The sequence below is a fragment of the Danio aesculapii genome, chromosome 14, assembly GCF_903798145.1.
Source record: "Danio aesculapii chromosome 14, fDanAes4.1, whole genome shotgun sequence".
In the NCBI taxonomy this organism is placed as follows: domain Eukaryota; kingdom Metazoa; phylum Chordata; class Actinopteri; order Cypriniformes; family Danionidae; genus Danio; species Danio aesculapii.
The window spans coordinates 11,016,137-11,043,104 of NC_079448.1; the positions used below are offsets into that span (position 1 = coordinate 11,016,137).

General features: G+C 36.8%; 1 protein-coding gene across 3 annotated transcripts in view; it reads right to left on the reverse strand.

The window, feature by feature from the left end:
- psd2 (pleckstrin and Sec7 domain containing 2) overlaps window positions 1–26,968 on the reverse strand; it is a 126,898-nt gene that overhangs the window by 59,146 nt on the left and 40,784 nt on the right. The window contains exon 1 of one of the 3 annotated variants that reach the window (XM_056471730.1): window positions 818–1,133. The exons of the other annotated variants lie outside the window; for them this stretch is intronic. Coding sequence (XP_056327705.1) covers window positions 818–867 — 50 coding nt within the window. The 5' untranslated portion in view covers window positions 868–1,133. Of the gene's footprint in view, window positions 1–817; window positions 1,134–26,968 lie in introns of those variants that run through there. 3 annotated transcript variants of the gene reach the window in all.

The following is a 26,968-nucleotide window of genomic DNA, read 5'->3' on the forward strand; positions in this document are numbered from 1 at the left end:
AAAATATACTATTGTGTAAGAAGTGAGCACAAGAAACCATGCTGGCATAAATTCAGACTAAAGTCAAATATATAATAATGAGGGCAGATTATAACCAGGCTGATGTTTAGAGGGTTTATTTTTCCCGCATAAATCTCAGGTCAGGACAGGTTGTCACATTTTTGTTCAAACAAGCTGTTGCATGTGCTTTGCAAGTTGCAAATTTATGTTAATCAGCAATTACATTTTTAGAAAACAATTGTCTGGTGTATATCTTGGGTTGTACCCCTTTAAAGAATGTTCGTGTTTTTATTATAGTAAACCACACTGTTGTTAAAAGTCAGACTAATGGCAAGTGGGGCATCTTGTCACCAAAGGTCATTGGGTTTAATGAACGGTATTTTTATTTTTGTTATTATAATATTTTTTGGCGTGAGTAAAAACGGTAGACTTCCTATAAAGTGTATAAAATGAACCCTCACTGACAAATACTGACTGGAGAAAAAAATATATAACAACAATGCCCCGGTAACCTCTGTAACAGACAGAAAAAACACCGACCAGATGTGTCCAGAAAAGAGCAAAGGGCGAGATGTCCCAGGAAAACTGTATAAAGTTTAAACAAACAGTCCCAAAGTCCCTTTTAATATATTACATAATTTAAGAAGAGCTTAAAGCTAAAATATTTTTAACGGCAGCATAACCTCAATTATTAAACACGTTCAACAGATCAAAAAATAAATAAAAGTATCACAGAAATTGTGACGTGTAGCGCCAGTTTACGGGCTTTTAAAGTGAAACGCCATTCACACGCAAGAAAAACAAGAGAACAACTTACAGAAGTCCCAAGAGAAAGTCGAAATGCACTTCATATTCATCTTTCCACATCTTTCACTGGAGATCAGGCATCAGTCCCGCGCGGAGCGAGAAATATCCCTTCAACTCCATTCGCCTTCAGGCGCTTTGTGCGTTGAGTAATCAGGATTTTCCAGAATGAAAGACGCTTTCGACGCTGTTGTGGCTGAAAGGGGCGTTCAAGTGAACTGTCTGACGAAGTGCCGTTCGCGTTCCTCGATAAAAACGATTTTGACGCGAGTAATTCAAAGCGAATCCGGTTGCGCGCTTTGACTCTGGCATTGAAACGGCTTCCCAATGTGAAGTTCCTCAAAGTCAGACACAAGGGAAGGGGGCGGAGAGAGTCGCTCTGGATGGTTTGAATTACTCAATGAGTTTTATTTCCATATTTCCGAAGTTGAAGCAGAGATTTGGACCGACGCCCGGGAGCAGCAGGCCGTTAGTCTGGACTGAGCGACTATTATCAGACTCCCGACTCTCTTCATCACTCACTGGCAGACATTAAGTTCACGTTAATTCATCACAGTATAACTAATTGTTATTATTAATATTACTGTTGTTATTAATATTTAAATTATTTAATTGCGAGTAAAATATAAAATCAATCACTATAACCAATTGCTGTGACATCAAACAAAAATATTGCAAAAAAAAAAAATATATATATATGACTATTTTAAAGGGATGAAATAAAGACTGGATTGAATGAAGTTTTATTATTGTATTTCCTTTTCAGTGTTGCTAATTAATGCATTTCAGTTTCCTTTTAACTATTAATAATTAATAATTATAACTATTAGTAGTTATAGATATCCATAGTAAATAGTTAAACTTTTAAATACTTAACTATAACTATTAACTAATTAAACTATTACTTGCTAGATATAAAAAAAAATAAAACCATGCATTATTATTTGGAACTCTCCATTAAACAGAAATTACAAACATAAACAGGGGGGCTAATAATTCTGACTTCAACTGTATATATATATATATATATATATATATATATATATATATATATATATATATATATATATATATATATATATATATATATATATATATATATTCACAGCTGAATTATTAATAACCGATTTGTTTTATCTTTGCCATGATGGCACTAAATAATACTTGCCTAGATATTTTTCAAGACACTTCAGCTTAAAGTGACACTTAAAGGCTTAACCAGGTTAATAAGTTTAACTAGGCAGGTTAGGGTAATTAGGCAAGTTATTGTATAACAGTGGTTTGTTCTGTAGACTATCAATAAATAAATAACAGGGGGCTATTAATTCAAGGGGGCTAATAATTCTGACTTCAACTGTACTTAACAATTTGAAGGCAACAGGCAAACTGACATTATGTAAAGTCCACTTATTACTTTAAGAGCAACAGATTTACTTACTTTTAAATTCTAATAACTAATTACTTCATTCATTCATTTTATTTTCGGCTTAGTCCCTTTATTAATCAGGTGTCCCCACAGTGGAATGAACCGCCAACTTATCCAGATTATGTTTTACGCAGCAGATGCCCTTCCAGCTGCAACCCAACACTGGGAAACACCCATACACTCCTGTATTCACACACATACACTACGGACAATTTAGTTTATCCAATTCAGCTATAGCGCATGTCTTCGGACTGTGAGGGAAACCGGAGCACCTGGAGGAAACCCAAGCCAACACGGGGAGAAACTCCACAAAAAAAGCCAATTAACCCAGCCAGGGCTGGATCCAGCGACCTTCTTGCTATCGACTGCGCCACCGTGTCGCCCTCAACTGATTACTTTTACAGTGTAAATAGATTTATTTTTATTTAAAGCTATCAGTTATTTGATTCTCTGATGATCTGATTCAGTTGCCTATAGGAGAAATCACTAAGAATAATAAACAGAAGAAAATGTCAAACTTTGTGCTCTACAAATAAGTGTCCATGATTATACATAAAATAGAATAACATAATAAGAAAATATCCATTTTCAACATCAAGCAGCATGACGAGCTATTTTTAACGTCTAAAAATCAATGGAAGTGAATGAGACCAGAAGTCTCGAGCCAAAAAGATTCCAATAGCTGCGCCCTCTGATACATGAAGGCCTAAGAATCACACAAGAAAACTATTTAAAAAAACTGATTTGAAAAATACATTTGAAAAGGCTGAGAGCGAGGTTCCTCTTAGTTTATACTTGGAAACTAAATTATGAATGTACTCCAGAGACTAACTTAAGTGCATTAAAAATATAGATCATTCCAAGTTAAAAATATATTTAAGCATGCAGACTTTGAGCTCACAAACAAACTGGAAAGCATGATGCAGCTCCGGAATCTAACATTTCCATTGAGTGGTGACTCACATTGGCAAAACAGACACAAATAACGTCCAACACGCTAACAAATCTACACGCACGCACGCACGCACGCACGCACGCACGCACGCACGCACGCACGCACGCACGCACGCACGCACGCACGCACGCACGCACACACACACACACACACACACACACACACACATCAAAACTTCATGAAAAAATGCTCCATGGTCCTGAATTCCTTCATGCATAACCCTTTGTATTTTCAAATGTGCAGTTATCTTTTCGGAATCAGGATGTGATGTATGGTACAGTGAAGTGTTTTGTTTGTGTGTCGTCTGCTATCTGCATGCTTCAGTAACCTGCAGTCACCACATGTTTGTCCCCTCATCAGCAAACATCAGATCATTCAGCTCAATGGCCATCCTAATTGGTTACAATGATCATGACAACTCATGCTAGGCCACCATCACAACTAATAATTATATTCCTTTTCTCTCTCTGTTGCTCATTCTGTCTATTATTATCATCTCGGTATCACATACAAGGTCACAAATTAGCTCCACACACACACACACACAGACACACGCACGCACGCACGCACTAGAAGGATCTGTGTGGAACCCTGCATTTTTAACAGTGCAGATCCTCAATCAATCAATCAATCAATCAATCAATCACCTTTTAGTGTCCATTCCCGTAACTCCTTTATTCTACATTGGACAAAAAATCTCAGAATATAAGTTTACTGTCTTATACAATGATCACATTAAATATTTTTAAATCACCGAAACATTCTATCATTTATTCATGGATTCAATCAGGTATTGCCACAGCGGAATGAACCGTCAACTATTCCGGCATATGTTTTATGCAGCAGATGCTCTTCCAGCTGCAACCCAGTACTGGAAAACACTTGTACAGTACACTCTCACATTCACACACACACACTCATACTCCAATTCACCTATAGTGCATGTCTTTGGACTGTGGGGGAAACCAGAGCACCCAGAAGAAACCCACGCCAACACAGGGAAAACACGTAAACTCCTTCACCAAAACAAATATATCTAAATATTTAAACACTGTACTGTAAAACTCAATACATACATAAACAATAATTCAATAAAATACCAAATAAATAAAACCATAACTTTACATTTTGTGCACTAGGAAATTCATTCATTCATTTTCTTTTCGGCTTAGTCTCTTTATTATTCTGGGGTCACCACAGTGGAATGAACCGCCAACTTATCCAGCATATGTTTTACACAGCAGATGCCCTTCTAGTTGCAGCCCAATACTGGGAAACCACTAGACAATTATTAGTAGTAATATTAGTTTTCCAGCATAACACTCTAAATCCAATATCTATACTTTCTATCATTTACACTATTATTTACACTATTTATACTGTTATTTGGGCTTTATTTAATAGTTATTAAAGGGGCAGTTGACCCAAACACTAAATAACTCATTAGTTACTCAACCTCGAGTGGTTCCAAACTTTTATGACTTTTGTTTTTTGCTGAAAAGCACAAAAGAAGATATTTTGAAGAATGTTAGAAAACAGGTAACCACTGACATCTATAGGGTTAGGGTTAAAACAAGACTTAATATGGAAGTCAATGGTTACTGGTATCCATCATTTTTCAACAGGTTTGTGGATGAAGGATGATGAAGGATGAAGAAAAGAAGGATGAGTGAATGATTACAGTATTTTTATTTACAACTTTCTTTTTTGCTGAAAAGCACTGGAGAAGATGTTTTGAAGAATGTTAGAAATGGGTAACCCTTGACATCCATAGGGTTAGGGTTAAAAAAACACATACTATGGAAGTCATGGTAACCAGGTTTCCATAATTTTTCAACAGGATTGTGACAAATGAAGGATAAGTGAATGATTACAGTATTTTTAATAACAACTTTAAAAAAAAGAAGATATTTTGAAGAATGTTAAAAAACAGGTAACCACTGACATATATAGGTTTGGGGTTTAAAAAAAGCCATACTATGGAAGTTAATAGTTACCGCTTTCCTTCATTTTTCAACAAGTTTGTGACAAATGAAGGATGAGCAAATGATTACAGTATTTTTATTTACAACTTACTTTTTTGCTGAAAAGCACAAGAGAAGATGTTTTGAAGAATGTTAGAAAACAGGTAACCATTGACATCCATAGGGTTGGGGTTAGGATAAAAAGAAACACATACGATGGGAGTCAATGGTAACCAATTTCCATAATTTTTCAACATGTTTGTGACAAATGAAGGATGAGCAAATGATTACAGTATTTTTATATACAACTTCCTTTTTTGCTGAAAAACACAAGAGATGTTTTGAAGAATGTTAGAAAACAGGTAACTACTGACATCCATAGAGATAATAAAAGACATACTATGAAAGTCAATGGTTACTGGTTTCCATCATTTTTCAACAAGTTTTTGCCAAATGAAGAATGAGTAAATGATTACAGTATTTTTTTTACAACTTTCTTTGTTGCTGAAAGCACAAGAGAAGATGTTTTGAAGAATGTTAGAAAACAGGTAACCATTCAATGGTTACCGGTTTCCATGATTTTTCAACAGGATTGTGACAAATAAAGGATGAGTAAATGATTGCAGTATTTTTATTTGGATTTTTTTTGTTGAAAAGCACAAGAGAAGATATTTTGAAAAATGTAACAGTCGAAAACAGGTAACCATTGACATCCATAGGGTTAGTATAAAAAAACACATACTATTTACCAGTTGCCATCATTTTTCAACAAGTGACAAATGTAGGATGAGTAAATGATCACAGTATTTTTATTTACAATCTTCTTTTTCTTTGTTACTGAAAAGCACAAAAGAAGATATTTTGAAGAATGTTAGAAAACAGGTAACCACTGACATCCATAGGATTAGCATTAGGGTTTGGATTAGGGTTAAAACAAAACCACATACCATGGAAGTCAATGGTTACCGTATATGATTTTGTAATGATTACAGTATTTTATTTATGATTTACTTTGTTGCTGAAAAGTACAAGAGAAAATGTTTTGAAGAATGTTAGTAAATAGGTAACCATTGACATCCATAGGGTTAAGGTAAAAAGAAACACATATTCCAATATGGCATGGAGATTTTAGAGCATACAGGATTTATTTTTCCTTCTGTCACATGGTATTACAGATGCCAACTTAAAATGAACAATAAATATTCATGAGATATGATTTTTTTCCCTCTCATTTCATGGCCATACAGTATAATGGCATCTAAAACATATGATTATCTTTGATGGGAAGGACATTTAGAGAGTAGTGACCCTTTTAAAACTTAATTGAAATACCCCCGACCTAACTATAATTTATATGTAGCATTCCTAATCTTTTCTAGGCCACTTAAAAAAAAAATCACACACACACACAAAAAAAGTATTAGAAGACATTCATGCAGCCACAGAAGATTTTTTTTCCCCAAGAAGCTGCCTAAAATTCATGTAATTCACTGAAAAACTGAATACATTGATAGTCTTTTGTGCCTTTTTTGAAGCTTGAAGTCATACTGAACAATATGAGAGTAAATAAATAATGTCCAAACTGTTTATATTTGTCATGATCTGTTCCTTTAAAGCTTTCTTCTCCATTCTTGCAGTCATTTTAAGCTGCTGAGCAACTCGCAGTAAAGCTGAGGCATCAGACAGAGACAGGATGGAGCTAATTATAGACTGGGTTTAAACCCGGCAAAGACAGACTTCAGTGTGATACGCAGACCTGTGAGGATTTTACAACACGGCACAGTGCGAATGACAAAGACCCATCGTGATTCATTCTGACACACACATATAAGTGTGAACACAACGCACACATTTACTTCAGTAATAATGTTTTCTCTCTCTCTGTCTCCACAGTGAAGCAAGATTATTTTCTCTATGGATGAGTTTGATTTCTGAGTCTCACTGTCGGCTCACTTTCAGCTCAGGGCTAAAAAGAGGCTTTCTGCTAGCCAGCATTTTCCTAGAGCTAGCATGCTAACTGACCCATGGATGTTTTACAGCTTATGCTCCATAAAGAGTGCTGAAAAGTTCTAGATTTACATTCTGCTGAAGCTTAAATGGTCATTGAATACTTACTTACAAAGCAAAAAGGGACATAAGTCATTAAATAATATATTTAATGCATTGTTAAAATGATATTTTTGTCTTTATGACTGACTTAAAACCATTTTTAGTGGGAATAGTGACTAAAGACTTTGCTCAGTGTTTAAAGCTATAAGTTTACATTGGTTTTTCCACAGATTTTGTGAAATCGCATGCAATGTGAAAACAACGGAAATCCGATGATTATGAAAATTGATTATGAATTCACTGACAAAAGTCTTGATGTCGATCCCAGTTGTAAAAGCAACAAATAATAACTTGACTTCTAGTTGATCATTAGAACGTGGCAGAAGGTAGATTTTTCTGTTGAACTGCATCCCAATCATCACAAATACTGACAGAAGACCTATTGGAACCCGCATGGACCCAAGATTCTCACAGAAATCAGTCAAGTTTGGTGAAGGAAAAATCATGGTTTGGGGTCACATTCAGTATAGGGGGTGTGCAACAGATCTGCAGAGTGGATGGCAACATAAACAGCCTGAGGTATCAAGACATTTGTGCGGCCCATTACATTACAAACCACAGGGTAGGGCAACTTCTTCAGCAGGATAGTGCTCCTTCTCACACTTCACCCTATATATCAAAGTTCCTGAAAGCAAAGAAGGTCAAGGTGCTCCAGGATTGGCCAGCCCAGTAACCAAATAGGAACCTTATTGAGCATGTCTGGGATAAGTCGAAGGAGGAGCCATTGAAGATGAATCCAAAGAATTTTTGATGAACTCCTTTGATGGAGTCCTGCAAGAACCCTTTCTTTGCCATTCCAGATGACTTTATTAATAAGTTATTTGAGTCACTCGCAGAGATGTATAGATGCAGTCCTCCAAGCTCATGGGAGTCATACACAATATTAATTCTTTTTCCACTGCACCCTGACTTTATATTCTATACTGTACATGATTTCTGTTGCGTGACAAGACTTTTGTCTAAACAAAGTCAGACCTTACTGTCTTAATTAAATAATTCAAAATCAAGGCATGATTATATTTTATGTTGGTAAAATAAGCATAATCTAGAGGCCTTTGCCTTTCATATAAGCCACTTCTGATACCAAATGATCAACTAGAAGTCAAGTTATTATCTGTTGTTTCTAAAACTCGTATAAGTGACAAGACTTTTGTCACTTAGTGTATATGTTTATAAAACCTTATATAACCTTAGATATTTATAAACTTTCATTTTTACTATTTGTCTTGTACTAATTTTTGACTGTCTCTGCATCCTGAATCATACATTCAGATTCATTTTCCATGAAAGTCAAATTTTCTTTTGTGTGTGTGTATGTGTTTACTCTACTAAATGTAATAAAAATTAGCATGAAACATTGGTTTTCTGTTTTATTTGTAATCTCTGTATTTAATTTTTTTTTTACATATTGTGTCTGTCATATTCAACTCTGTTCAGTTATAAAAAGGCATGACAATTTTTTAATGATTAATGCTTCTTTCATTAATTTGTACAAAACTTGTAGGATAAAGCATTAGTCGATTACGTATTTGTCAACAAAGTTATTGTCTTATTTCAGTGAATTTCTCATTCACTTATTGAATACTGCAATAGAATAAAAAAATACATCAATTTTTGTTTTAGACATTAATCCAGATACTACATTAGTCAAATCTCTGCTAGTAATTTAAGAAGTTAATCAATAAGTTAAAAGTGCTGTATGTACGTTTTTGACTTTTCTAAAGAATAAAAATAACATAATATGTTTGGGATCTTAAGAAACCTGCTAAGTGAACATACTTGTTTAATCTGCTTTGAAAATGTGTATTACGTGCTGGAACAGCTGTCTTTGTTTTGCTCATATAACCCGCCCAGTACCAATTTTATTTCAGCACCCCCGGGTTGCCTTGTGGAAAACAGCGTATTTCGTTCATTCAGTCAGGAAGACTCTGAAAAGTGTGTGTACACGACCGATTCAGAGTTCCACATGAGGTGGTTATTAATAAGCAAATATATAAATATCATAAACATTAACATTAGATGAGCAGGTTAAATTTTAACACCTTGTCCTAACAACAAGCTATGTGATGAGATTTGCAGTGATAAGCAATTTGCCTGTTTGCACCAGACAAAACAAGACAGGATTTTAAATACAGCAATCCAGAAACACAAAATAGCACACTTACTTGCACCCTAACGAAATGGTAAGGTTTATAATCTAATTAATACAGATCAAACTCTCTTTAACATTACTAAATGTACATGCTGAATCACTGATATGTGTTGGCTTGCACTGAGACTCAGTTCTAAAGTTCAATTTCAAGTGGTTTATTTTATTTTCAAGATCTGAGGTGAACTATCTACATTAGTATGGCAATAAATGTCATTTTACAACTTCACATTATTAGCAATTCACACTGAATAAGCACATGAGGTGTACCTGAGGTAATCAGTGTCAGTTTTCTGTTGTTCAACTGCAAGAAATAGAAGCCCTTTCTAAAATATAAATTTCAGGTGTTAGAACAAAAACTCATTTTAATATGGAGAATATTCCTTCTATAACGTGCCGGTGCTTTTAAATAGAACACGATTTAAATCAGCCTTTAGGCATGACAGTTAGGCACACTGCTGTGTGTGTCGTCAATCTGGCAACCTGCGCTAGCGTGTGTTTTGAACCAGGAGTGCAATACTTAATACAACCACCAGGTGTCAAACTTACATACATTACCTTTAACATTTATAACAAATTCAAATGTTCCCTACACTCTTAGAAGTAAGGTACAAAATCTGCCACTGTGGTGGTAACTTTGCAAAAGTTATTTTTTTTGTTCCTAACAGGTCCCTTAAAGGTACATGTTAATACCTAAAAAGTACAATCTATCCCTTATAGTAATATAAAAGTACAAAAGTAGAACCTTAAAGCTACAAAAGTGTACCTAAAAGGTACTAATGTGCAGCTGTAAAATACAAAAGTGTCTTTTTGAAAAGGTACAGACCAAGTGTTTTGTACTTTTTTTTTCTAAGAGTGTCTCCAATTTAAGCATTTTGCCATTATTTTAGATTAATAGTGGATTCAGTTTATTGCAAGCTACAGTATATACAATATATTCTGGTTATAAGAACACTTCTGCAACACAGTGTCATGGTGGAGGACTAAAATCACTATATTTTGTATACATTTTTTTACAGTATAATGACAAACAGGGCAGCACAGTGGTGCAGTGGGTAGCACAATCGCCTCACAGAAGTAAGGTCGCTGGTTCGAGCCCCCGCTTGGTCAGTTGGCGTTTCTAGTGTGGAGTTTGCATGTTCTCCCCGTGTTCGCGTGGATTTCCTTCGGGTGCTCGGTTTCCCCCACAGTCCAAAGATAGGTGCAGTATAGGTGAATAGAATAAACTGTAGTGTATGTGAGTGTCTGCAAAGTGTGTGGGTGTTTCCCAGTGTTAGGGTTGCGGCTGGAAGGGCATCCGCTGCGTAAAACATGTGCTGGATAAGTTGGAGGTTCATCCCGCTGTGGCGACCCATGATTATTAAAGGGACTAAGCCAAAAAAGAAAATGAAAGAATAATGACAAACAAAAAGCCAAAAGTTATGCACTATTACTTGAGTTATTCTTGTTTTAAAGGTGCTCAGATGATTATATTCAGGAAAACAAAGCAAGCAAGCAAATGTTTATATACAGTTGAATTATTAGCCCCCCTTCAAGTTTTTTTTCCTTTTTTAAATATTTCCCAAATGATGTTTAACAGAGCAAGGAATTTTTCACAGTATGTCTGATGAATATTTTTTCTTCTAGAGAAAGTCTTATTTGTTTTATTTTGGCTAGAATAAAAGCAGTTTTTAATTTTTTAAGAGCCACTTTAAGGTCAAAATTATTAGCCCCTTTAAGCTATATAATTTTCGATAGGCTACAGAACAAACCATCATTATATAATAACTTGCCTAATTACCCTAACCTGCCTAGTTAATCTAATTAACCCTAGTTAAGCCTTTAAATGTCACTTTAAGCTGTATAGATGTGTCTTGAAAAATATCTAGTCAAATATTATTTACTGTCATCATGGTAAAGATAAAATAAATCAGTTATTAGAAATGAGTTATTAAAAACTATTACAGTTTGTTTAGAAATGTTTTGAAAAATCTTCTCTCTGTCACACAGAAATTACGGGGAAAAATAACAGGGGGGGCCAATAATTCAGGGGCTTTTTTTCAGGGGATTTTTTTTAGCAGAATATGGATTAAAACATGGCTTGATTTTTCCCAACCAGTAGATCTATATATGTTATGCTGCATAGACTGAAGACATATATTATAAAATGTATATCAGTAACAGAGCACAAACAGGTCAATACCTGCAAGACTATTTGAGCAAATCATATTGATTTCACACAAGCACAATGCCTTTGAAAAAGAAACGAGCTGTGTGTTTTTGAAGGAAACAAAAGGATTACGCCATTAATCCTTTCTCTTTGTTGGGTGGAAGTATGCAAGTGTGTGTTTGTGCGCAATGTGTAGATGTCAGAATGACTGTGTGTTTGTCTATGTGTGTGTGTGTGTGTGTTGTGTGTGTGTGTGTGTGTGTGTGTGTGTGGGTGTGGTGTGTGTGCAACTCTCCAGCATCCTGTAGGGATAATCATCAGCTAGACAGCCCTCACCCGCTGCTCCTACACACACAACCAGGATAAAGCGGAAGCAGACAGGAAGTGTGTGCGTGTGTGTGTGTGTGTGTGTGTGTGTGTGTGATGGGGGTGTATATGAGTGTGGGTTTGTGAGCATGTGTGGCGGGGGTGCATGTGAGTGTGTGTTTGTAGGTATGGCTGCGTGTGTGTGTGACAGAGAGAGATAAAGAAAGAGATTATAAGTGTCTGATAAAGATGGAATAAATGAGAGTGCTCCATTGTGTGGAAAGGTGGAGGCTCAGAAAGGCATGGGGGTAGTGGGATTCGAGTCAGGTTTCTGAACCTCTCGCTGTGTGTGTGAAACCCACGAATTAGCAATTGTCGGCAGAGTGATATTTAAACAAACGAATCCCATTTGGTATTGATCTTTTGTATGCCATTCAGAGCTGACAGGTAGATCACTTAATAACTCAGGTCAGAGCGGTAATGGAGCGCGGACCGTCTCCAAATGAACAGACTGCTCTTAAGATTGTAGGAGAGAATGAGAGAGAGTAATGTGTTTTAGTAATGTGAATCCTTAATAGGAAATCGTTGCAATCCTAAATAAAAAAGCACACGTTCACAGGCGAACTCGTGTGCCGCAAAGAACACTTTGAAACAACTGAGGGATTTGTTGATGAATGATTTTGAGACTTGCATTTGCTTGTGTTTTCTTCTCTAGTGCACTCAAAAATGCATCCTAGTTTTTTTGGGGTAAACAGGGGTTTTTAATAAACAGCTAATCTGATATGCATATGCTTTAAAGCAGAGATGCCCAAAGTAGGTCCCAGTCTGAAAAGAAAGGGAGAATGATGGGGAGATGTTTGGGGTGAACTTCTTTGATAGAGGTCGACATTTCGAAATTAACGCAACCTTTTGTTTAGTGAAGTTAATTTCGAGAGGATCACGTGCTTATGATTGCTTTTTATGATTCACCAACCAGACGATTCCTAAGCCACTATAAATACCCTAACTTCCATTTAACAGCCATCTTCATTTTGAAGAATCCCCTCTTCCACCCCTACTACACTGTGGAGAGCATCCTGTTTGGCTGTATCACCACCTGGTATGGAAACAGCACCAGCAGCAATCGCAAAGGCCTACATAGGATTGTGCGAACTGCTGGACGCGTAGTAGGAGGTGAGCTTCCCTCCCTCCAGGACATCTACACCAGGCGGTGCACGAGGAAAGCCAAGAGAATTATCAGCCACTCCAGCCACCCAAGCCATAGACTTTTCTCTCTGCTACCCTCAGGCAGATGCTTCCGCAACATCCGGTCACGCCACCAGCCGACTGAAGGAAAGTTTCTGACCTCAGACTATTATGGCTCGTTTCCACTGACTGGTGCGGTATGGTTCGGTTTGGTACGAGTCACCTTTATCAGGCTTGCGTTTCCACTAACAAGGGTACCCTTTGGTGGGCGTGGTGTATGACAGAAAGTTTCAGTCAATGTCATTCTCGCGCGAGGAAAGTCTATAGTAAAGCTGTACGGGCCACTTACATATCATATGAGAAGAACTTCTAACAAAACAGATGCTTCATACACATAAATACTTGTGTCAGAAATGTTTATTTCTAACTTTTCAATGAACATGAGTTGATTATAACTGCAGATCAAAGACAGTGCGAAACAGCCTTCTGTAACGTCTGTAATTATATTAAATAACTAAATAAATGAACATATGTAAACACATACAGCCCCTTACAGTCTCCGATATGTTACCATCTACAGAAGAACTACACACAAGCAGACATTTCGTCCGTATTTAGGTCCAAAACAACACAAAATATAGCCCACAGTCAGTGAAAACTTCTTATCTCTGTCTGTAATCTTCAGCAGCACATGTAGCCTCTGTTAGACAGTAATTCCGTCATTCCTGGTTCATATTAGTCCAAAAGGTGAAGATAATAAGTTGGTTATACATGGCATTTTGTTCATGTTTGCTGAAAAATAATGTGCTCCTTTTTTACGGCTTCTCCTTTGTTTTTTCACGCTTCACTCTCGCGTTTGTCAGTGTCTGACAGGATCGGGTTTCAAAAGCACGTCAATAATCAAGCGCAGGTTATTATCATCAGCTCAAGAAGTTTGTTATTCAGATATAATGTTAGACGCGCGCGAGCGCTAGCAAGAAAGCGAAACCGCTCGCACCTCAGACTGGCTCGTAAAAAACTACGGGGCACAGGGTAAATCTGCTCTTCTTCTTGGCTTTGTGGCTGTTCATCAAGACGACGACAAGGTTTGTTTGACCCCAGATCGACCGTGGCTTGTTATTATATGTATTTATAATTCCGCTTTAATCTCTCGCTGTGTATTTCAAACATGGCAGGTTTTTTTGTTTTCATTCTGGCTTGTTGCGTAAGTGAATGACGTATCTCTGTAAACCAATAGCGTTCAGTTGCGCGTGTGGCTCCGCCTTTTGGTACCCCTTTCTCATGTTTGGTACCCTTTAAGGGTGCCGAAAAAGTGGTACGGTACGGTTCGGTTTGGTACGCTTTTTGACAGTGGAAACGGCCATAAAATTGTACCAAACCGAACCGTACCGTACCACTCAGTGGAAAATGGGCCATTAGGCTGATGAACATTTAACACACCCCACACAAACTCTTCCATACCCCTCACTGCACACCATCAATATGTAGCATGCACTGCACTTTTACCAATCCATACTTAAAAAATACTGCCTACAGCTATGTGTACACCTATTCATTGTACATATGCTGTCAACACTGCCAATTTTACATTGTCACACACACATGCTGCTGATGATGTGACAATAAAGTGATTTGATTTTATTTGAATTTAATTTGATTTGAGTTACTTTTCCGCCTTTCCTAGACGGGTGACATGGTGGCCCAATGGTTAGCAATGTTGCAAACAGCAAGAACGTACTGGTTCTAGTCATTACCAAGCCAGCCGACGTTTCTGTGTGGAGTTACATGTTCTCCCCGTGCTCACGTAGAAGTGTGAACTCTTGAATTAGTATTTTTGCTGAGCTATAAAAAATCCAACTGAAATTAAATGTTTCAATTAAATGCTGTAAATGAATCAGACTTTTAAAAATGCAAATACTGTCAACTTGACAGATAGAAGACAATGCATAAGATATCTGTGAGCAAATCAAGGTAAAGGCAGGAGCAGCTGGACTAGTGTTTTTCGCATCAAACTACAGTGTGTTATAAATGGGATCTTTTATGTTTTTACTGTAATAGGTTGATTATTAAATGTTACAAATAATGCTACATTAGATAATATGATTTAAAGCAACATTTTTCTCATTTCCTAATTAAGAAATTACCTATGGCAAATTTAATATATACAGGTTTGGTATATATATTTGGCCCCACAGCCCTCAATCGAGTTTGCTTTTTAGCCCTATTATAGTAAAAAGTTTGGACACCCCTGCTTTAAAAGACGGTTTTTATGGTATACAGCCAAGGATAAGATTTATTTAAAGAAGTTAAAGGTACACTTGGGACAGCACGTTGGCTCAGTGGTTATCCACTGTCACCTCACAGCAAGAAGTTTGCTAGTTCGAGTCCAGCTGGACCACTTGGTGTTTCTGTGTAGAGTTTTCATGTTCTCCCCGTGTTTATGTAGATTTTCTCCCGGTGCTCCGGTTTCCCCCACAGTCTAAACACATGCGCTATAGGTGAATTGAATAAATGAAATTAGCCATAATGTGTGTGAATGAGAGTGTATTGGTGTTTCCCAGTACTGGATTACGATGGTAGGGCATCCGCGTTGTAAAACATATGCTGGAATAGTTGGTGGATTTTGCTGGAGAGGAAAACACAAGACCTAATTAACGTAACTTGCCTTACTTACTCCCAGGGCCATTTATATCAAAGTTGATATTTAGCCACACCATGTTGGTGTTTCATAACATCTATTTTAAATTTTTTATTAATGAGTTGGGTCGTTACGCCTAACACTTCAACCCCCAACATGGAAGACCAGAACATACGCACATACACTACAGACAATTTTGCTTACTCAATTCACCTATAGCATGTCTTTGGACTGTGGGGGAAAACCGGAGCAACCGGAGAAAACCCATGCCAACACGGCGAGAACAGCAAACTCTACACAGTAATGCAAACTGACCCAGCAACCTTCTTGCAGTGAAGCGACAGTGCTAACCTCTGCGCCCCTGTGTCGCCCCAACATAAGCTTGCCTAGTTAACCTAATTAAGCCTTTTAAAATGCACTTTAAGCTGAATACTAGTGTCTTGCAAAATAAATAAGCTAAATGTGTAATTGTGTGTTCTTGGAAAAAAGTAGATCGTCCTGGTGTATCTCTGTGAAATAAAGAGGATGAACTCTCATCTTGCTTTAGAAAACATCACCTATTTTTTGACATACAAGATTAATATATTTTGGTCTATTTGGAAAGTATTCTACGACTTTTGGAGAGAGAAACGGTGACTGTTTTATGAACATTGAAAGTATAAGATTAGATAAATACTTTATTGATCAATTATTTAATATTATTATTATTTATTTATTTTATTTGAGTTTTTATTTTAAATTGCATTAGGAATATTTTGAGTTATACATATTATTCTTATTGTTTTTTTTTTGTTTTTTTTTTTGCTGACTAAACATTTAAAACTTTGTCAACATCTATGACAACTTTCTTAAACAATGCTGAATTACCATTGGGTTTAACAGCTCAACAGAAATGACTGTGAGTGGCTGTGAAGGTAAATCAATTCACCAAACTCACTGCTGTTTATCGAGTGTAACCCAGAACAGGGGACACTGGAATGTTTAATCCAGCACATTTTATCAGCGGATTGCTCTTAGGTCAGCTTATAGAAAACCAGCTGATCGATGTAACTTTGAAATGCTCCAGTGTTTCCTCAACAGTGCTCAAATGTTAGCAAGAATAACCTTTTTAAGTACCGCTTGTTGTGGTATATATTATATATATTCATGCAGTTGTCCGTTTTCGGCTTAGTCTGGGAAACCACCCATACATTCACATCATTCACACACATCCACTACGGACAAGTTAGCGTACCCAATTCATCTATACCACATGTTCTGTTATTTTAACGTTACAGCCTTATTCCAAAATATATTAAATTATTATTTCCCTCAAAGTTCTACACACAATACCCCATAATGACAATGTGAAAAAAGTTTTTCTGAAATTGTTGTAAATTTATTAAAAATAAAATGTACATAAGTATTCACAGCCTTTGCTCAATACTTTGTTGACGCACCTTTGGCAGCAATTCCAGCCTCAAGTCTTTGAATATGATGCCACAAACTTGGCACACCTGTCTTTGGGAATTTTTGCCCATTCCTCTTTGCAGTACCTCTCAAGCTCTATCTGGGAAACGGCGGTGTACAGCCATTTTCAGATCTCTCCAGAGATGTTCAAAAGGATTTAGGTCTGGGCTCTGGCTGGGCCACTCAAGGACATTCACTAAGTTGTTGTGAAGCCACTCCATTGATATATTGGTGGTGTTCTTTGGGGTCATTGTCCTGCTGGAAGATGAATCATTGCCCCAGTCTGAGGTCGAGAGCACTCTGAGCAGGTTTTCATTCAGGAGTCCTCTGTACATTGTTGCATTCATCTTTCCCCTCTATCCTGACTAGTCTTCCAGTTCCTGCTGCTGAAAACAGCCCCACCAGCTTGAGGCTTCCACCACCATGCTTCACTGTAGGGATGGTATTATCCTGGTGATGAGCGGGGCCTGGTTTTCATCCAAATGTAACACCTGCATTCACTCCAAAGAGGTTATAATTTTAGTCTCATTAGACCAGAGAGGTTTTGTTTCTTATGTCTGAGAGTCCTTCAGTTGCCCTTTGGCAAAATCCAGGCGACGAGTGCTGCCTGTCTGTCACTTTACCATACAGGCCTGATTGTGGATGTCGCACAGATGGTTGTCCTTCTGTAAGGTTCTCCTGTCTCCAGAAACGCTAAAGCTCAGACAGAGTGACCATTGGGTTATTGATCACCTTCCAGGCTAAGCCCTTCTCCCCCGATCACTCAACTTAGATGGCCGGTCAGCTCCTAGGAATAGTCCTGGTGCTTCAAACATCTTCGGATGATGGAGGCCACTGTGCTCATTGGAACTTTTTAAGCAGCAGAAATTTTCTGTAACCTTCGCCATCCTTGTGCTTTGAGACAGTCCTGTCTCAGAGGTCTACAGAGAATTCCTTTCTCTTCATGCTTGGTTTGTGCTTTGACATGCACCTGTCAACCCTGAGACCTTATATAGACAGGTGATGCCTTTTCAAATCATCTCCATCAACTGAATTTACCACAGGTAAACTCCAATTAAGCTGCTGAAACATCTCAAGAATGGAAACAGAATGTACCTGAGCTCAATTTAGAGCTTCACAGCAACAGGTGTGAATACTTATGTACATGTAATTTTTAAACTTTTTTATTTTTGATAAATTTGCAACAATTTCAAAAAATCTCATCAGTCATTAGTCATTATGGGGTATTGTGTGTAGAATTTTGAGGAAATAATGAATTTAATCCATTTGGCAATAAGGCTGTAACAGTCAAAAAAGTGGAAAACGTGACGCGCTATGAATCCTTTCCGGATGCACTGTGTATATCTTTGTACAGAACAAATTAGTTATTAGAAATTAGTATTTAATAACTATTTATAATATTTTGGGACTATATGCACTAAATGACGCTGCAGGGGCTCTCGTCTGTCAATCATTAAAAAAAATAATTCGTACTTCTTTTTTTAATTTAATTTCAAATGATGAACAGCTTTTCTGCATCCTCACTGTTATCCTCTAAGTTGTCCTAATGGCACATAACTCCTCTAAACAGACTAACTCCCCTAGCTAGCATGAAGCTTTGGGCTCTGTGGATTTCCTAATGATCAGCATAGGCTCCTTTCCTTCTGTTAGGGGTTGCAGGAGCACCCATTCCTGCTCTCTGTGATGAGTTATCAGCCCACATTTAACCACACACCACTGCTAATGAAGAACACATGTAGCTAGAGTAGCGTTACCAGTCTCTGGTATACCACAAGCTAGCAAAGTTAGCCGATAGTGCTAAGAGAGGGGGGACTTTTAATAAATAGCATTTAATATGAAATTCAACTATATTTGATCGGAGGTGTCTTTGACCCTGTCAGTGAATGCGTTGATGCTGAAGCATGCTAATGGTGGCAAAGAGAAGCGATACTTGGAAAAAGCACAGTGTGGACTGAAACTAGAGCAAAGCTCCCGCCGTGAAGGAGGAAAGCCAAAGGCGATGATGTCACTCCCTAAAAACAATGCCTCATTCAGGCAGACTGGGGGGCAGGAAGCTGCTAGTCATTTAAAACTGGGGAAGAAAAAAACGACAACATCTGCTGCTGCGTCCAGTCCAGATGGATGCAGAGAGCGAGAGAAAGAAAGAGAGGGAGGAGAGAGAGAGAGCAGCTATATTGGATCTATCCTTCACTTGCTCCCAGAGGTGGAAATCTTTCCTCTTGAACACTTGGCTCAGATCTCTGCAATATAAAAGAAGTTTCCAGTCTGCTAGGCTGCAATGTGATTCTCACTTCAGAATGGACACAATGGGTTCCTGATCTCATTTCCAATGCACTTATTGAAAAAAAATGTGACTGGAGATTTTTACTTTTTATTTTTGGCAAAGTGATTTCGTTTTTAAAGTGGCAATGTTCAAGTGAGTGGTGCTAAAAGCAGATACATCTGTCTAAAAACTGATGAATCCATCAGTTATTTTTGCACTGCTTGTTGAATGTAATCACAGCAGATTGGAAAGAAAATATTTAGTGAGTGACGATAAAAAACAAAAAAATAACATATTTTCAAATGTATAATATGCATAAAATGATACCCTAAAACAAGAAAAAAGCATTTGTTTGTGCAGCCATGCCCTTTAAGTTTGCTTTAAATCATTAAACTTTTTTATTTCTGACTGTTTATCTTGCAAGACTCATTTCTGGGTGCCAGAAGTTCTCTCTCTCTCTCTCTCACTCTCACTCACTCACTCACTCCCCTCACCACTCACTCACTCACTCACTCACTCACTACACCTCACATCACTCACTCACTCACTCACTCACTCACTCACATCACAGCACGCACGCACCACACACACACACACACAGCACACCACACACACACAGCACGCATGCACGCACGCACGCAATTTTTTAATTATTACAATTCAAAGCTGCGCTTGTTATGTAGGTAATAAAGTACATCCAGGTGAGCGTTTCACAGAATAAAGCCTGATAGGCTTATGGCAGCCCTGACAAAAGTATGAAGTCTGAAGAGTGTTATGTAAAAAGAACTGACCTGGATGAACTTTATCCCACTTATTGTATGGCTACTTGTCACAATGTAAAATTGATCACAGAACATTGTTCTGAGCAGTACTAGTTTATTAATTCTTTATCATGCTAAAGCTGACAGAAACAAACATGACTGAATGAAGCATACACTAACCTATGTATTATTCTGCATAAAAGTCTAAACTTGTGGCATTAACAGACAAGCATATAACATGCAGCCCGATCTCAATAAAAAAACGTAAGTATTTTACGTTTGTCAGTTTAGTAGGCTAATTCAGTCGTACAAAATTGTATGATTTTAAAAAGGAGGGCGTGGCACCTAACCCCACCCCTAACCCAACCATCATTGGGGAATGAGCAGAATCATACTAAACTGTACGAATTAGATCATACGAATTCATACGGATTAGCCACTAAATCAGAAAGTTAGCGAATTGGCCGTGAGATTGTGTTGAAACATGAATGTAGAACTTATTCACTGACAGTCAAGATGATTCAAAGTACCTGGATGAGCCTGTGTTATTAGTTTGAGGAGTTGTTATCTGGGAATAACATACCTTGGAATGTTTTGACTTACTTATTACATGGCTGTCTAGAATACTCGGTTGTGATTGGTCAGTCACAACATCCAATGTATGTTTTAACAACCATTGATAAAATAGGGTAATGTCGCGTACTTTCAAATAACCTTTACTGTCCATGAATAAGTTTGCATCCCATATACATACATCCAGGCTGCGAATTATACATTGGCAATCAGGAGGGTCGACTTTTTGGTAAGTAATCAATTTACCTATTTATTTAAATGACATCAAATTTAATATGAGACGTATTAAGTTTTCAGTGTTTTGACGGACATTAATGTATTCTGACATACAGTAACCTCGTGATTATTTCAGTTACTGTAGCCAAACTATTCAACTATGTGCCCTAATTTTACTTTACTTTTAGGGCTATATGTAAATACAAACACCCTATTTTAAAAGAAAAGTGTGTCGTGACCACTTACGATATCCATTGCTTGCTCTAGATCTGCTGGTTTAGATTGTTGAATGATTCTTCCAAAGACTGATCTGTGCCATTATGCATGAACCCCCTATGTTATTTGTATTATCTGATATTTTAATTATTAATAATATTATTTAAGATACAGGCGGTGGAGGCAGTGGGTAGCATGATCACCTCACAGCCAGAAGGTCCTGGTTCAAGCCCAGCTAGGTCAGTTGGGATTTCTGTGTGGAGTTTGCATGTTCTCCCGTGTTCACCAAAGTCCAATACAATATGCTATAGTGAATTGAATAAGCTAAATTAGCCGTAGTGTATGTGTGTGAATGCAAGGTGTGTATGGGCATCCGCTGCTTAAAAACATAGGCTGGGGATAAGTTGGAGGTTTATTCTGCTGTGGCAACCCCTGATTAATAAAGGGACCAAGCCGAAAAGAAATGAATGAATTTAAGATACAGATTAGGGAAAAATATTTCTCACTATTTTAAAGACTGACCCCTCCTCCCCCAAACTGTTTCTGACAGTTTGGCACCATCTTGTGAATGAATATTACATAGGTTAGTATATGCTCCATTGAACCGGTTTAATTCCTGTCAGCTTTTTCGTTTTTGACTGTTTAGCGCCATCTAGTGACTGCATATTGTATATGTTATTGTGTGCTCCATTCAGCTTCACCACTCGTCTCTGTCAGCTTTGCATTAAATTAAACTAAATTAAATTAATAAGCTATTACATCTCCAGAGATGGCAAATTACACACATCCTTTACTCAAGTACATGTACAGATACTCATGTTTAAAACAACTCTGGTAAAAGTTGAAGTACTCACTACACTTTTGTACTCAAGGAAAAGTAAAGAAGTACGGCCTCAAATATGTACTAAAAAAAAGTATTAATTATTACTACCGGTTTTAGTTTTACAGTGGAAACTACATTGTACATCATCTACAGTTGTGCTTAAAAGTTTACATACCCCTTAAATAATGTATTAAAATGTGAATAATTTTAACAAAATAAGAGAGATCATCCAAAATGCATGTTATTTTTAATTTAGTAATGTCCCGAGTAAGATATTTTACATAAAAGATGTTTACATATAGTTCACTACACAAAAATTTAGCTGAAATTATTAAAATAACACTTTACAAAAGTTTACCTATCCATGGCTTTCAATACTGTGTGTGGTTTTCTGATGATCCATGAGTGCTATTCTGCTTTGTGATGGTTGTTTATGAGTCTCTTGTTTGTTGAGAACAGTTAAACCTCAATCTCCTGCAGGTTCTTCTGTTTTCCAGCATCTTCTGCAGATCTGAACCCTTTCCAGCAGTGACTGTATGGTTGTGAGATTCATCATTTCTCACTGAGGATGATTGAGACTCAAACACTACTGTTAAAAAAGGTTTAAACCTTTACTGACGCGCGTGATCAGAGGTTGAAAAAGCCGTGGTAATGACAAAAATAAGTTAAATCAAATGGTGTTCAAAATGACAGGAATAACATTGTTCGTGCCTCAAAACACATTAAAAATGAAAGTAACGAGCCCGGTTTAAAAATGTAAGGAGAAGAAAGTAAAGATATTTGTGTAAAAATGTAACGAGTAGAAGCAAAAATTTGTCAGAAAATGAATAGTGGAGTAAAGTACTGATACAAGAAAAATCTACTTAACAAAGTATTTGTACTTTGTTACTTCCAGGATTGTTGTTTGTGCAGAATACAGCCCTTCAGTCACCCTTCAGACATGTCACTCGTATACTTTTGAATGGGGAAAAGTGTAACTGTCAATATGGCGAATGAAGCCCTACCTTCTAGTACAGGAGCCAATTAGCTATTTTGTGTAATACGAGCATTTAGAAATTAAGCTAAATAGACAGTTGTTGTTTCAGTCTATTTGTTATGACATGTAATCATAAGCTTGGCAAGCAGTTTTGGAGAATTTGATGTTTCCCCATTCAGACAAAATGCCCGAGCATACTGCTCGAGAGGCATTTCAGAGATGACCACTAAGTGAAATGACTGCAAGTATTAGAATAACTGACATTTACTAAATGGACTGGGCATCATGGTGGCGCACTGGGGAGCACGATCGCCTCACAGCAAGAAGGTTGCTGGTTTGACCCTCGGCTGGGTCAGTTGGCATATCTGTGTGGAGACTGCATGTTCTCCCCATGTTCACGTGGGTTTCCTTCGGGTGCTCCGGTTTCCCCTACAAGTCTAAAGACATGTGGTATAGGTGAATTGGGTAAGCTAAATTGGCTGTAGTGTACTGTATGCTGCATGTCTATTGGACTGTGGGGGAACCGGAGCGCCAGCGGAATCCCACGAACGCAGGAGGACAAGCAACTCTTCACAGAAACGCTAACTGACCCTGCTCGAACCTGTGAACTTCTTGCTGTGAGGCGACAGCACTACCTACTGCACCACTACGTTGCCCATATATATATATATATATATAATATATATATATATATATATATATCTATATAATATATATATATAGAGAGAGAGAGAGAGAGAGAGAGAGAGAGAGAGAGAGAGAGAGAGAGAGTGAGAGAGAGAGAGAGAGAGAGAGAGAGCGAGAGAGAGAGAGAAGAAGAGAGAGAGAGATTTTTCAAAAAAATTACATTTACTTTATAACAATAATACACATAAATATTGTTTACAAATATTACAATTACCATTTTTGTTTTTACAATATTTTAAACTATATTTCTAAATATTTTATTTAGTAATCATTTAAGCTTATTGTATTATTTTCATTTATATTTATACTGTAGCTAGATTGTTAGATTTTTTTGGGGATTTTTCTAATAGGGTACAGTATTGTAAAGACTAACTACTACTACTACTACTACTACTTCTAATAATAATAATAATAATAATAATAATAATAATAATAATAATAATACAAAACAAACAATAAAAATTAATGAAATAATGAAATATAAAATAATAAAACCCCAAATTGCCAAACTGTTTTGCTTACCAATATATCGTTAAACTTTTTTAAGCTCCTCAGACATATATACAGGATATCACACATCAACATCCATCCTGCCGCCACTTTTGTCCTCCATAACATGGTATTTCATTCCTAGGCAACACAATGAACTTCCACCTAAGAGATTTGAGCAGTTAAAAATAAACCCCAGCATGATGCCCTGCTGACGGCAGGCAGCTCTGATAAACACTGTACAGTAAGAGACTACAGCTTCTCTGGTATATAGCTGAAGTCAAATTATTAGCCCTCCTGTAAATTTTTTTCATGAATGATGTTTAACAGAGCAAGGATTTTTTTCACAGTATTTTCTATAATATTTTTTTCTTCTGGAAAAGTCTTATTTGTTTTATTTGGTTTATAATTTTTAAAAACCTTTTTAAGGTCAATAATATTAGTCCTTTTAAGCAATATTATTTTGATTTTCTACAGAACAAACCACTGTTAAATGATTCGTTGAATTACCCAAACTTGCTTAATTAACCTTTAAGCTGAATACTAGTGTCTTGAACAATATCTCGTAAAATGTTATGTACTGTCATCATGACAAATGTAAAAGAAATTAGTTACTAGAAATGAGTTATTAAAACTATTATGTTTAGAAATGTGAAAAGAAAAGAAGAAAAAAATCTCCTTTACGTTAAACTAAATTCGGGGAAAAAATATACAGGGGGCTAATAATTCAGGAGGGCTAATTATTCTGACTTCAACTGTGATCCTCCATAAACCCCACAGTCATGTTTCTTTATGGGCCAGAGATTAAACATGAGTCTGCATGTCTATGACTCGCATGCCAGTGTCTCACAGTCTCTGCCCCTCGGATGCCACGGAGAGGGTGTGCTGGATGAACAGAGCGAGGTTTGAAGGAGTTGCTGCGTCCTTGTCAGTTTGCCAACCACACCAAATCCCTCTTACGACGCGCGTGTGTGTGTGTGTGTGTGTGTGTTTGTGTGTGTTAGTGGTGCACATAAAAAGCAGCAGGGTTGGGCTTGAATGCATCACGCATCCGAATGTGCAATGAAAATATTTTGGGTTGCATAAGGGTTTAGGTTAGCAAACATCCAGCTCACACGCCCTAAGAAGGCTACCTTCAGGCTATGCATTTATCAAAAAAGATGTGATGCGGAAGAGATGATTGTTTAATATTTATGTAAGTGGGGATGAGCTAGTTGTTACCCAAGAGTGTGAATCAGGAAGAAAAAAAGAGTTTTCACAAAGCATCAAATCTAAATACTTTTTAATTGTACTTAATAGCAGGGCTGGATAAAAATAAAAAATTATTCATTTTGTTTAAGTTGCACACTAGTTTGATCATGTATAAATATCATTATAACTATATTGTATATGTGATATCACAGGCGAATGTCTTCTGACATACAGTAGTGCACATGAAAAGACATGAATGACACTCCTTATAGAGCTTGAGAAGCATACAGTTCTCCTAGAATCTATATAATTTGTAAAATAAAGAGTTGCAGGTTAAAGACAGCATGGGTGGAAAGTTGATAAAAAATAAAAAGTGTTTTTATATACATACTGTAGATAGGTAACTAATAGAATAGACAGTGATAGATTGATCTGTGCAACAGCCACCGATGAGCTGCGCGCTGCAGACGCAGCCAGTGTGAAAGGCTCGTGACTCTCTCGCCCTATTTTGACAAATACACACCATGTTGCATGCTCACACAGAGCCCAAAATGGGAGGATTGTGATTGGGTCAGCCTACTGGCAATAAAGAAAGAACCAATTGGACTGCAGATTAAAAACATCTTACTTTCAAAGCATATCATAGATCACAGCACATCGTCAATTAATTAGGCAGAAAAAAACAATAGCTAATCAAATTATAAGAAGATGATCAGCCCATCCCAAAAAGTTCATCGATCCGGCGGGAAACTGCCCGGTCTTGACAGATGGCCAGTCTGCCCCCTGCTTCATTTTAATATTACTCTTTAATTATATAAAAAAATGTGTCCCATTAAAAATTAATATATAAAATTTAAAAATATATATTTATCACACATATTATGTCAAACAAACGTTTGGGTGTGTACTTTGATATTAAAAGGCTCATTTAAGAGGCTTACCTTGGCATATCCTTACAGTAGAGCCAAATTATGTACTAATACTTTTTGCATCTTACAATTATACTTAAACTTTCAATCTTAAACTACCCAAAGTTTTAATTATTGGTCTGCATGCAAGAAGACTTTATTTAATCGCTAACCTAAAACAATTGAGTATGATCCCATGTTAATTTATATACATTTTAATAATTACAGATCCTGCCTATTGCACATAAATAAATTTGTTATGCTGAATCACCAGTTGTTATGAAATAAATTAATGCAGATATTTTACTTGCAATTAATATGCTTTCTGTGTATGTAAAATTACTTGGTAATTGGTATTAAGTACTAGCAAAAAAAAAAAAAGCTTTTAAAAACTATTATAATGTATACTACTGTAAATGCCTTTTCGCTTTCCTATATTGCTAATTTAGCCAAAAAATATACTATTGTGTAAGAAGTGAGCACAAGAAACCATGCTGGCATAAATTCAGACTAAAGTCAAATATATAATAATGAGGGCAGATTATAACCAGGCTGATGTTTAAGGGTTTATTTTTCCCGCATAATCTCGGTCAGGACAGGGTTGTCACATTTTTGTTCAAACAAGCTGTTGCATGTGCTTTGCAAGTTTGCAAATTTATGTTAATCAGCAATTACATTTTTAGAAACAATTGTCTGGTGGTATATCTTGGGTTGTACCCCTTTAAAAGAAT